The sequence below is a fragment of the Accipiter gentilis genome, chromosome 5 (assembly GCF_929443795.1).
Source record: "Accipiter gentilis chromosome 5, bAccGen1.1, whole genome shotgun sequence".
NCBI lineage: Eukaryota > Metazoa > Chordata > Aves > Accipitriformes > Accipitridae > Astur > Astur gentilis.
In genome coordinates, this window is record NC_064884.1 from 31,571,157 (window position 1) to 31,584,815 (window position 13,659).

Below are 13,659 nucleotides of genomic sequence, written 5' to 3' on the forward strand. Positions count from 1 at the left end.
GATGTGACCATCTACCATCACACAGAGGGCACGTGAGGGGCACAGCTCAACCAGGGATGCTAACTGCAGTATCTGGGATGGGAAAACTGGAGGGTGGAGGGGTTTTAGATCCCGGTGACAGCCCCTGCAGATTCATGCTGGACCATCCAGTAAGGTGGGTATAGACTAGTGCTACTTGAGTGGCCATATTTATCCAGCTCCTCCTCCTAATTTGCCTGTCTGTTTAGAAAGGATAGATGGTTTTCCCAAAATGCACCTTCAGAAAATTCAAAGGAAACACTTATTTTACTGTGGTACAGTGATAAACAGGTTATGCCCTTCTGAAATGTTGGTTTTGCAACAGTTGAGTACACTTGAGCGGACATAAAAATCCTAATGCTATTTCACAGTGTAACTAATCTTACTCAGGTTGGGTTTACTTAGGAGAAATAAACTCAGGTTATGTGGATGAGAGTTATTTTTGCAGTGAATATGTGATTTTTTTTTTTAATACCTTTCTTTACACAGGGAATAATAAATTATACTCTTAACTAGAATGAGACAGAAGTCAGTGTTGCTTTTGAACGTTGGACGCTGGCTCAAAAATTGCTTATCCAATGTCTGGAAACTAAACAAAAGTTTGAGTTCAAGTCACTGAGAAGGTTCTGCTGAAATGCATTTCAACTCCTTTGGCACAAAGCACACAGGCGGAAACATTTCCTTGCCAGTTAACTAAGACTTCTCCTCTTGCTTCTGGTACCATGGCTGATTCAAATCTGTGCAGTTTGTATAATTACACCCCACCCTCCCCAAACCCAAAGCACACATGAAATGAAGAAATGACAGGCAAAAGGCCACATGTCACAATAATTACTATAATTTGGTCTGTTATTCCCTTGCTTTCTGGCTCGGTATTTGAGGCTTGATGTTAATTTGCTTGTATAACTAAAGGTGTTTCCTCTGCTTGTTTATACTAACTATGATTTCTAAACATCCTTAAAATTATTTGCCATAACATCTCTCCTCATCATGATATTACTTCAATTTGAGCTGCTTATAAAAATTGTTTCTTTCTATTTTTAAAGAGAAACAGTTGGGAGCCAGAAAAATATGTATTTGTTTGCCTTTCTATTTTTGGTTTGAAATTGCTGGAAGCCAGTAGGTGGGTTTTTATTTTCTGTTTTAAGAATTTATTTTCAAACTAAAATAAATATTATGTATAAGGATTGGCACATATCTTAAATTACTGGTTTTAGTAACAGGAAAAAGTTGTTGTTAGAAATTCTTCTGAAGTGTGGCTCTATTTCTGGAAATCCTTTCTTGCTCACTTCAACAATCTTGTATCCTCTCCCATTTCACTGAATGATTCTTTCATACGCAGAGGGGTGAGTTTTATAGGAACTTTGCTGGCACTAAAAAGTTGGTATGTTTTCTTTTATCTTGTACACTGCATTGAATCCTTCATCATCCAACCAAAGGAAAATCATGTAGGGAGTTGGCTATTTGTTGTGTATACCAAATGAAATCACCTGAACTGTGACCTAAATGGATAACTGCTAACTTCGTGTATCTTCGGAAAATAAACCCTAGCATCTGCTGTTGGACTGCACAGATTTTGCTCTCTGAAAGGAAAAACTGCAATTCATTATAGAATGGGTGGTCCAGTATGAAATCCCATCCTGCTTGGGAGAGTGGGCAGATTAGTGAACTAGAATTCCCAGAAAACACTGGGAGTAGCTCAGCCGAACTTAAATCAAAATCTTATAGATTTCTTTCGAAGTAAAAACCAAAACAAACAAAAAATGCTGTAGTTCTCCCCCCCCCCCCGTATTACTTACTTATTCTCTATTCATTTGCTAACACTGCCCCCCGCCCCCCCAAACTCTAAACCAACCAAACAAAAAGCAACCCCCCCCCAACCACATTCATAAGTTTTATTCTGTTTATTTCATAGAAAAGCTTGGATAGCTTTGAAATAGTATTTCTTAGCACTGGTTGACTTATAAGTCAGTAAAATCAGGTTGCTTAATGTAGCATTATCTTTGGAAAAGGTCTTTTTTTGAGGGGGTGGCTGGAGTGGGAAGGGTGAAGTTGGCAGGTCAAAGTGTATAAAACATTTTTTTTTTATTTTTTTTTTTTTTACTCTACCATCAAGACCTGTTATATGAAAACATAATATAGAACTTAAGTAAACAAAACTTTCTCTTTTTACAGCCTTCCCACTAAGCTTTGAAACCATTCATGGAAGCTGACAGCAATGCTCTCGTAAGTATAACTGACGTTATGCCAGAGTTACTGATCAGCTGAAGAGGTCGTATGTTGGGGTTGTGCCCTTGTAATCACAGAAGACTGTGGACAACATCAATATCTAAACAAAATGCTGCTTATGGGCCAGCTGAGTGGCGAGGCTGCCCCAGGCTGCCCCAGTTCTGCTCCAAGGGTGAAATGAAGTCTATTATATGGGCCTGATGCCACTTCCAAGTCCTATGCCTCAACGGATGAGAAAGCAGTAACTTAGGACACATGAGCTTAGCAAAGGATTTTCTTAGCCACCCATCTGTCTAACTCTTGATAAGCGTAAGGAAAAATACCGCTCTGTAGAAGATGAACTATTGATTATAGCTGTCTTTGGTGCCTTCTCAGGCTCTTGCATTGTGAGTTGAACTTCATGAGGCATGAAGTCTGATCTTCAGTATTAGCCCAATGCCCCTGCTTTTGCTTGTAGAACAATCTTTTTCTTTCCCTTGAAATAGGCTCACACACCTCTTTTCCTGCAATTTTTTTTCTCCTGGGGAGTCTGCAGGCTGCATGCCCCTCAGTCTCAAGGCAGAAGGATCCCCTGGGGTGATCCCCGACTGCCCCTGGCAGCTCCCCAAGGGGATGCTGCCCACCTGAGTTTGGTTCCCAGCGATGGCTGCTCAAGGCCATGCATTTGGAAGGGAGGCTGGAAACATGTAGCCTCCATAATATATATTTGCAAATCCTCGCTGTCAGGCAAAGACAAGGTAAGGGGAGACACAAGGGTGTAGGCCCGAGGAAGCTCTAGCAGCTTCTAATGAGCACGATCAGCTGCCCTTGACCCAGGGTGCCTGGAGCATTTGATGCAGCTCCCTCTGGTTAGGGAAGGTCAAGCACCCTTTAACTGGTGCTTGGAAGGGACCTAAGAGCCAGGCCCAGAGCGCAGCCCACAGACCCAGCAGTTTGTGCAGCAGGGTGTGAAGGAGGAGTGAAGTAAGGGGACCTTGGCTGAAATAGTGCTGCTGTAACAGTCTTAGGCATGGTGGTAACAGAGCAGTTTCCCCAGTAGATGTGGGAGCAGCTGTCTCTGCTAGGGCAGAGCCTTCGGCACACACTGAGCTTCAGATGGCAGATGCAGCCATCCAAGTCCCCGCTGCAGGAAGGACCTGGGACCTCTCCCAGAGGCCAGGAAAGATGGCCCTCTGCCCTGCAGGAGGTGTGCCCTCTTGGAGGAGCTCTGCTGCCAACTGGAGGAGATACGGGAGGAGGTAAGCAGGCTGTGCAGCATCAGGGAAGATGAAAGGGAGGGAGATAGGGTCTTCTCTGAGACACAACAGCTTGAAAAGTCTCAGTCCCCACCTGCAATGGAGAGGCAGGCACTGCCTACCCCCACTATCAAAGTAAGCAAAACCTCTGGAGAAGAGGAAGGATGGATGACTTCTGGTACCAAGAGGAAGGTTCCTGCCCAACCTAAGAACTTGCAGCTGCAAAATAGGTTGACTGTCCTCAAAACTGACAAGGAGTCAGATGTGCCTGCTAGCAAAGGACCCGGTTTGCCTAGCTGTAAACCGCGTAAGGCTACTGGGAAGAAATGGTGAATCATCACAATGGGCGAGTCCCTGCTCTGGGGGGACAGAGGCACCCATCTGTAGACCCAACCAACCATCTGCAGAGGTTTGCTGCCGAGCAGGGGCCAGTATCTAGGATGTTGTGGAGACACTGCCAAAGCTTGTCCGGCCTTCTGACTTCTACATCCTACTGTTACTCCACGTAAGCACAAACGATACTGCCAGGGGAAACCAGTATACGCTGGGGGCTGCTGAGCTGGAAAGTGGCTTTGAGGAAAAGGACCTGGGAGTCTTGGTGGACATCAGGTTAAACATGAGCCAGCAATGTGCCTTTGCTGCAAAGAAGGCAAATGTTATCCTTGGCTGCATTAGACAAAATCTGGCCAGCAGGACAAGGAAGGGGATCCGTCCCCTTTATTCAGTGCTGGTGAAGCCACACCTGGAGCATTGTGTCTAGTTCTGGACTGCCCAGTACAAGAGAGACATACTGGAGAGAGTCCAATGAAGGGCCACAATGATGATTAAGGGACTGGAGCATCTAATATATGAGGAATGGCTGAGTGAGCTGGGACTGTTTTGCTGGGAGAACAGGCTCACGGGGATCTTACTAATGCATGTAGATACCTGAAGGGAGGGTGCAAGATGATGGAGCCAGCCTCTTTTCAGTGGTGTCCAGTGACAGGACCAGAGGCAATGGGCACAAACTGAAACACAGGAGGAACACTCTGAACACTTAGAAACACTCTGAACATCAGGAAACACTTTTTTATCGTGAGGGTGACCAAGCCCTGGCACAGGCTGCCCAGAGAGGCTTTGAAGTCTCCATCGTTGGAGATGTTCAAGAGCTGTCTGGACATGGTGCTGGAAAACCAGCTGTAGGTGTCCGTCCTTGAGTGGGGGGGTTGGACTGGATGACTTCCAGAAGTCCCTTCCAAACTCAACCATACTGTGATTCTCCATAAAAACAGGATCTCTAAACTGACAGAAGTCTCTTGCTGAAGTTGTCACTTCTCTTGTATGTTTTCGCTCATTGGTGGAGCGTGCCTGGCACAGAAGAGGCTGTGAACAGTGCTCAGTTGTACGGCTCCCTTTGCAAGTGGCTCCTGGGTTTATTTGCCACACGGAGGAGTAATGGATAGCAAGCTTGAAGCCTGCATTGTCCTGCAGGATCCCCATCCCATCCTGTTCAGACCTCAGGTCTCAGTAAACCAATGAGTAAACCAAAACCTACCCTGTATTCTCAGCCTTGCACAAAAATGACAACCCTCCTGAAGTTGCAAATAACTGTAACATTTTGCATTTATTTCAGAGCTTACTGAGGATTATTGTTCTCAGATTTTCCCTGATAACAACAAGAGCTAGAAATAGATCTGATTTTTTTTTTTGGTTTGTTTTTCAGTTGAACCTGTGGTAGTGAAATAAATCATTCGCCATCAGGAAATAGAGCTTTATAGAGAAACATCCACCATTGTCAGAAACATAGTAAAATCATGACCGTTTCAGACTGTTCCAGTGACCATGTCTGATAGTTACAGTACATTCCCACCTGAAACTGCTGTTACGCCCCTGGTCAGTACCATTGGTTTTACTGGCAATAACTCTGCCTTCTGCAGTTTTCGCTTCATTCTGCACTGGTGTTAATGTCTCCTATTAGGAGTGAAACTTAATCAATTTTCACCCAGGCTCACTGAAATGAGATTGTTGACTCTCATAAGCCAGTTTTCAGAGGAGGAAACTTTAATTTATTTCTTGAGGAAAGGTTTGCCACTGGAGACTTGCGAATATGTTGTAATCTTGTGGAAAACTGAATCCAAATCCTGCTGGTGAGGCATTTTATGAATTTTTGTGGTAGATTCATTTAAATACAGGTTTTCTGTTGGTTTTAGACTAAAACAGTTTTACTGAAAACTGTTTGTTTATTTCATAAAGTATCTGTCTGACTCCAAATACTGGTGCTTTGGAGAAAGAGGTTGCTTTTGTTTATTCATATATCAACAAAATTTGGGAAGACAATTTTGTGAATAACACTAGATTTCATTGCTGCAGTCTGGGATTAGAGGTTTCTCTTGCACAGAGCAAACCAGGTATTTTTTTTATAAGATGATGCTGGGCTTCTAAACAGCACTAAAAACATTTAAAAGTTGCTGAATTCCAGGTTTAGGATTAATTTGTTAAAAATTTACTTCAGCTTTCAGGAATACTGGGAAAGAAAACCAGAAATGCATCTTAATTCATGAACTCTCACTCAGCAATGGTTTTGTTACAGATTTATCACTGATTTTTTTCCAAGCAAACTAAAAGTAGTGCTGACTGGAGAAATGGTCCTTCCTTTCCCCATTGATTTCCAAACTCCTTTCACAAAATATGAAGAGATGGGGCTTTATCACCCCTGTCAACTTGCAGCAGGATACCATCATTGCTGCTGAATAATAAATGTACATTTGTAAATTCTTTTTGCTACCCTGAGCTCTTACTAGGTAATCAGGTTTTTTTCCTAAGTCTGTATATAAAGTGGGCCCTAATGGATGATTTATGTAATATGGATATTAACCCTTTCTTGATAGAAAAGCCATAGACCATGTTATTTTGCTTTAGATCTTCAGTAAGGCTAGTGGAAAGATCTACTTCTTCCTCTGTTGTTTACAGAGAGCCACATCCTGTCTCAGTATTGCTCGTCTTGTAGAACTTTATGTTGGTTAAAGATGAAATGACCCCACTGTAGAATCATGGCAAAGATGTGATGTTGCCCCACGACATAGTTTTTGTGCAAGGAGAGCTGATTCATACTTGTTTTTCTTAATACCACTTTGGGTAGCTCTAAAGGAAAGTAATTAGTGTGACTGAGTGACCCATTGATACACTGAGGCCATATATTATTTCCACATGTCCTAAACAGGGCATTACTTTCTTTGGAATGAAGACACGAAGGGTGGCCGGTATAGGATGGGGAAATAGTGGAGCCTCCAATAGAGCCAATGTGTTTTCTTATTGCTTTTCTTTGTCTGTTGTCATGGAGAATAGTCTGAGAGAGAGGCAGGCAGTGGTGGAATTAGGAAAAAAAAAACCCACAAAAAACAAGAGGAAAAAAAGAAAAAAAAGAATATGTGATGATTAAGCAGGAGTCTGGGATTATTCATTCCTGGTAAAGCCTCCCACAAGCGTATTGTTCAGGTCATCTCAAATCGGCACCGGATAAGCACACGACTGCGATGTGCAGTTCTGCACTTTGATACGTGCTGCAAAGATCACTGGTTAGAGAAAGTTCTAGCTCTTGTAAATAGTGGTGGCAGTGGTCTCTTCTCTTGCTGTTTCCAGATGGTGTAGCTTTACTCACCTTTAATTCACCTGTGAGAAGAGCCATCAAATCCTTCAAGAATAATATGAAATGGGGTTTTGTTTTCCTGAAAAGCCAGCTGGCTAGGCAGAGGGGCTGCATTAGGGATGTTCATAGCGTAGCTCTGCAGCGGATCAGGTAGCTACCAGCTTTGCATAGCAACGTTGTGGCTGAGCATATTAAATCATACGTCACCTTATCCAGCATTTGTCATCCGGAGGCTTCAAAACCTTCCTAAAAATAGAAAAAAGTGAATGCTTTTGTTCCCATGCTAGAGATGGAAAGGTTGAGGCAAAGAGAAGGCAAGTGCTTTGTCCACAATCGTGCAACTAACCAGCCTGTGTGGGGAGAATTTATTTACTCCAAAAGCCAGACCTTACATTTCTAATGACCTCTTTTTTGGTCCATGGCCTTCTGTTTTAGTTTCATTTTCTATGCGTTTATGTGGGATAAAATATATAGACTGCAAGTGAGTAAGTATAATTCAATTGTGTTATTTTTGCAGTGACTAAAACTCTCATATATGGCATGGCAAACTTCTGGCATATTTATGTTTTACCATTTGGATAATCTGCCAGGTTTGCGTGATTATTTTTTTTTTACTTTAATGTTTTTTTAAAGAAATATTATGAAACTCTTACCCAGAGGGAAATATGTTCTCTGCACTAAATAAAGAGGAGTGGAAAATCCAATTTTTTTCTTTTTCAGGATTTCTTAGAATAAGCTAAAGGACTCTCAGACACCTGGCATGTATTTTTAATCTCCCCACGTTTGTAAATACCCCTCATGGAATGTAAAGAAGCATTAAAATATTGGAGTTCTAACTTCTATTTTTTAACTTCTGAACACAGAATACAATTCAGGCAGACATGTAGCAAAGTAGAAGCTGCCTGTGGGTGTGAAACAGGAAGCACTAGTAGATAGACACATTAATAGAGTTAGGTTTGCTCTTGCTCAACTAGATATACATCAATTTTAATTAACACGTTTTATGCTTCAGTTACTAATGTCCCTTCAGCAGTGAGTGGGTTATGTTTCCATCCTGCATATACCACCAGCATCACCACCACGTCCTCTCTAGCTTCCCCCTCCCCTTTCTACACAAATGTTGCAACACAATCTGAAATTTCCTCTTTTCTTTCCTTCCTGCATTTCTTACAGGTTCCTTTGCGTCAGAAGACAAAAAAGAAAAGTCAAGGTAATGACAGATTCTTATTTCTTTTCTCTTCTGGGTTCCTCTTTTGTTATTTTCTTAGTATGTCTTATTCTTGGGAGGCTGAGGATTTTATACTGCTACTCAGCTGGAGGAAGGCTGCTTTTTAACTCCACTGATTCTTGCACCGATTCTGAGAAAAATGACAACGGGCTGCTCCTTTGGACTAAATCCTTGTGGTATGTTAATTGAATCAAAGCTGGAAATCAGCGAGGTAGAATCAGCTGCCTGCACATACACAAACACTAGCTGTTTTCAAGTACTTGGCGTAGTAGTTTTCTCTAGCTGACTTAAATAGATGTATTCTTTTCAGTGCAGCTGTGTGAAGGGAAATATATGCATGCCTCTCTTAAAAGGATCAAAGGATATATTTTTAATTTACAAAAACACATGTATGGTTATCTTAGCATTAATTAGTGTCTGCATTATCTATAGCTTACTGTTTTGTTTCTGCATATCAGAATGCCTTTCAAATGAATGTGTGTTACTGTCACAGCCATTATAAAACTGACCGACTCCTAAGTATATTTTAAGATATGCTTGGGTGACTTGCTGAGATTGCTAAGTAAGGTTGATGTCTTTTAATTGGCAGCAACATCTTTTCTTGTAATGCACTTTTAAACAAGCAGAACGCTGTATTTTTAATGGCACAGGGTTCTTTATAATGAGTCGACGGAGGATATCGTGTAAAGAGCTGGGGCAAGCCGATTGCCAAGGATGGCTCTACAAAAAGAAGGAAAAAGGAGCTTTCATTGGCAACAAATGGAAAAAGTTCTGGTGTGTGCTGAAGGAGTCATCGCTGTACTGGTACAGCAGTCAGCTGGTGAGTACAGTGTCCATGCAGCTCTGGGTGTCAGGCAAACAGTATCTGCTGGGACTGAGAGAAGGGGAGCTGGGGGCACAATTTAACTGTGCCCTGGAGACGTACAAATGACTGGGTTTTTTTCCCAGCCCTAACATTTCTTGTAATCTGGGAAGCGTCTGTGTGAATGGGAAACATGGAGAAAGCTATGTGTTTTCTAGGTCAGTAACTACTTGTGAAACGTTAACTTGCTGTCTGTTCTGCCCTTTAAAGAGCTGCTCTTCGCAGGTGCTGGTGGCATTTGAATTTGGGAAAGGCTTTCCTGGGTTGGGCAGTTTGCAGAGACTTGCTATCAAGACCCAAACCAGGAATGCTTCTTCGCTTCTAGTTAGTTTAATTTTCCGAAGTCTCTCTCCTGCTTCCCTCTCCATCCCCTTCCACACTGAGATTAATCTGTTTAATTTGTTTGCTTTTTTGTTTGGGTTCCCCCCCGCCCCCAGTTTGCACTAGTAGGGTTGCAGGTGCGAGCATTGTGAGTTGGTGATGTTTTTATTCCTGGTCTTGCTGATGTCTCATCCAGAGCATTGTAATTAAAGGTTCTCACGTTCTGCTGATTTTTAGCTTCCTGCTCTGATAAGTTGGTGCTAACAGACGAATCTGCAGAAGAACACAGTGTTTTGGATTCAAGGTCCAGCTTTCTGTTCTGAGGATGAGCTTTCCTCAGGACAACCAGTATAGATAGTGTTTCTCTCCCAGCCAATCCAGCCCAAACAGCATGAGTGGGAAATAGTCTGAGGCAAAGAACAGCAGGCCCTGAATTCCTGTCATCAGCTGAAGAACTAAGCATTAAAAACTAAAAAAGTGGGGCGGGGGGAGAAGACGTAGTGAGAAATCCAGAGTAACCCTTTTAATTAAAGGTTACGGCTGCGTGTAAAGAAGCAGTGAGTCCTAGGGAACAGCTAGCTTTACTCCAGGCCGTTTGCTACAGCTCAGCTTGATTGGGCAGAGAGGGTGTCTTGGCTGTCCTAGGAACATTCGGACATAATTATTCCCTTCGCTTTGCTCTCGCACTGCTGCCTCTAAGAAAGCTCCTACCACGTTCAAGTGGTGGACTGACAGAACCCAGAATTGGGGTGTGTAGAGGATTAGGGGATGCTAGCAACAATATAGGCTGAAACTCAAGCAGCTTCAGTGTGCAATTGTGGATGGGCATCAGGTTTCCTAAATGCGCATGGGCTGCTCCGAAAATCAGCATGTCCCAGGCCCAGACAAGAATGAAAGAGTAAAGAAACCCTTATTAACTTTTGGTAATTCTTAGAACATTCTGAGAAATTAAATGCAATCTGGATTGTTTGCACTTGTTTATTTCTATTGCAGTAATCCCCATTAAAAGTCTTGCTAACTGTTTCAAGGTACAAATAAAATAGTTGAAACCATTAAAAAAAAAAAAAAAATCCTCAAACCCTAAACTTACAGAAAGAGTATTTCACATTCTCTCTTCAGTTGTGAGTACAGTGTTCAGGTTTTTTTAACAGAATAAAAACTTTGACTGACCTTTAAAGATGGTATTAGCTATTCTTTTTGGGCAGAAAAGTGACAACAACTCTGCTGGTCTTGAGCTGTTGTTTTTTGTGGTATTGTAATAGTCTGAGTTAGCTTCCTTTCAAGACAGTCAAATTACATGCATGAGAGAAAGAGAAAAGAGAAAGAAAAGAAATAGGAAAAGTAAAAGAAAAGAAAAAAGAAGCTTTGTTTTCCAAATGCTTACAATTTCTCTGCTGGAAAGGTATGGCCTGGCAGATATACTCATCAGCATCATATACTCATACCCTGCAAACCCTTATTGGTATTGGCTGTTCTAAATCACTGCTTGCAGTTGTACTTCTGGCCAAAGTGTTAAGAAAGGTGAGCTGGCTGGCTGACGTGCCTTTTAGACAGGGGAAGTGTCAGAAAGGAATTAGTCTGAGGAGTAATCAAGCTGGAAGGAAAGAAACCAAGGCAAAACTAGGCAAAGTTTGCCTTCCAGGTAGTGGGGAGAGGTGCAAAGTCCTCTACTTCCTTTAGTTGTTGTGGCTTGGCTAAATTCCACTCTGGGGATCCAGAGAAGCCATGGTCATTCTGATCCCAGTGCTCCTAGACAGCATTCGTCCTTTGGGTGAACTCATCCTTTTAGTCCATGCCTGCTTTCTGGCTGTCACTGACTGCCCCAAAATGAACAAGGCTGAAGAATGGTTGGCAGTCTTATTCCAATTTATTTCATATACTCTAAAGACCTCATAAGGCTTCAAAATACTGTTGGCTTATGTCAGCCCTGACTTCTCACCTATCACAGTTCCTCTTGTAAACATGCTAGCTGGTAGCATCTCTTTGCTTTCAACTTGTGCTGATGCTTGCACACTGTTTTATGTTAAAACCCGAGGTTTCTTGGGACAGCTTAAAGCGCAGCCTCTGCATAACTGTAGATTCAGCCAATGTTTGCAGGGTGGCAGTAACTATTGGGCGTGGGAAGGAGAGGAGGTGTCCTTTGCTAAGATCTGCTTGCTTAAAATGATGAGACCAGAGCCATGCTCAGAGTCATATCTGAGATGAATAAGACCCCTTGTATTTTCACAGATATTTTCACCTCTAGATTAATGAAGCAGAAGTAGCAGTGACATTCGCTTGCTTGCTTGATATTTCTTTTTACTAACTGGCCTGGCTTTAATACTGCCTGCTCTTCCATTGCCTTCAGTGGAGTTAATCCTCGGTCCCAACAGGGCATCCATGATGACAATCTTAAGTTCATAGTTGTGTTGAAACAGGAGGAGTCCTACTCCTCACGTGCCTGAGGCTTCCCATGAAGGGCCCTCTTATAGAGACTGAAGTGAAAGGTGGTGCTGGAGGAGCAGGGCTGGGGTTGAAGGAACTGGGATACGCTGGCTGCCTGTAGCTCTGCCTGACCAGTTTTGTTCTTGTGAGAAATGAGCGTGTTTTTTTCGCGACTGTGTGGAAACCGCAGTCAACCAGACACTGGCAACTGTAGCATAGCAACAGGGTGCTGGACCTTTTTTTCTAGTGGAGATGGAGAAAATAGGGAGTGGGTGGAATTTGTACAGGAACGTGCTTTGCCCTGGATTTGGGTAGGTAGCCTCAGCTCACATCATGTTCTTGGTGAAGTCTGTCTTCAGGCACCTCTGAAGCTCTGGATGTTTGTCGGTCTGATTTAATTTGCCTTCAAGCCACTCTGGTTCTGGGTCTTTCACATGAGGCAGATTGGGGGAGGCGATATAGGATACTTGTGGTGACATTTGCAGATGGTACTTCCTTCAATTTAACATAAATTCATTGTGAAAGCCACAGCCTAAAAGAGAAAAAAAAAAAAAAAATGCTGAGGAGGGTCAGCAATAGCAGATCAGACACCCCGAGAGTCAAGCTTTTCCTTCGCTGAAAGCAAACCAGAGCACACAGCCAAATCCAAATTAGCTTTCGACCGGCTAGCTGAGGTACTGCGAGTGGTGAAGTTAAGGCCCCAGTGGTCTCAGCAGGATTGAGTAGAGTGCCCTGAAACCTCTCCCTGCATATGCTTGCTCTTTCTATAAAACATGGATACGACATGAGACAGGTAAACTTTTGTTTGCAGCATGGATGTGCCCTCAGTCTGGGGAGGGGAAGCTGTTTGGACTAGGAAGAAACACCCAAGGGTTGGTTTTGCAATGGAAACACAGAAAATGTCAGAAAGTAGTTCTGAGCAGTCAGACTTTCTGGGTGCATTCAGGAACACAAGGCTCCCTGGAGAACTGCTCTTCGTTAACATTTGGTTCCCTCTTTCAAGTACCGCTCTCTGTAGGCAGCTGCCTTGAAGACAAGTGTTTAAAGAGGACAGCGTGCGATCCTGCCTGCCCCTTTAGCAGTTTTAGTTCTCATACCGAAACCCTGGAGGGAATCGGCACTCCTGCATAGGAAGAGGGGTGGCAGGGGAAGATCGTCACGTGTAATCCCAGGCTTCTGGCTCTTTGTGCTTGTTGTGACTGTGTTGGATAGTGTTGGCTGGAAAGGGACAGAGGACTGAACACCTCTGTCTTGTGGGCCTTTAGGATAGCTCGGCTGGTTTTCCAAGCAGAGTTGAAATACAGTTTTGCAGGATGTGTCAACGATGGTTGTCATGGGGATTCAGCTGAAAAGAAATATAAATATAAAATCAAAGAGTTGCAGGCTGTGATCTACTGTCACTATTTATCTTTGGTTTTTTCCCCGTTCGCTGCATTTAAATTGGTCCTCACTCCAACAGCTTTGCCAGTAGCTGTATAATTACGGTCTTTTAAAACAGAAACCTTTCACCTTTTGAGTTATAGGAGCTGCTTAGGTGAATGATAAAAAGTCATTGATGTCGGCTGATTGTGCTGAAGGCTTTGGGGACCTCTGGTCCAATATCTTACACAAATTATTCACAGTTCTATAGGTTGCCTCACTGGTGTACTTGGCAGACTAAAAAAGAAAGAAAGACTAAAAAGGCTTGAGGACTGAACTGCTCCTCCAACATCCACAG

General features: G+C 42.9%; 1 protein-coding gene across 4 annotated transcripts in view; it reads left to right on the forward strand.

Moving 5' to 3' along the window:
* The window catches only part of IPCEF1 (interaction protein for cytohesin exchange factors 1), an 88,144-nt gene that overhangs the window by 36,310 nt on the left and 38,175 nt on the right, over positions 1 to 13,659 (forward strand). For 3 of the 4 annotated variants that reach the window (XM_049801285.1, XM_049801283.1, XM_049801286.1), the window contains exons 2-4: positions 2,194 to 2,244; positions 8,281 to 8,317; positions 8,986 to 9,155. In XM_049801285.1, the coding sequence (XP_049657242.1) occupies positions 2,221 to 2,244; positions 8,281 to 8,317; positions 8,986 to 9,155 (231 nt within the window). In that variant the 5' untranslated portion in view covers positions 2,194 to 2,220. Of the gene's footprint in view, positions 1 to 2,193; positions 2,245 to 8,280; positions 8,318 to 8,364; positions 8,512 to 8,985; positions 9,156 to 13,659 lie in introns of those variants that run through there. The other variant, XM_049801287.1, reaches the window with a different exon arrangement.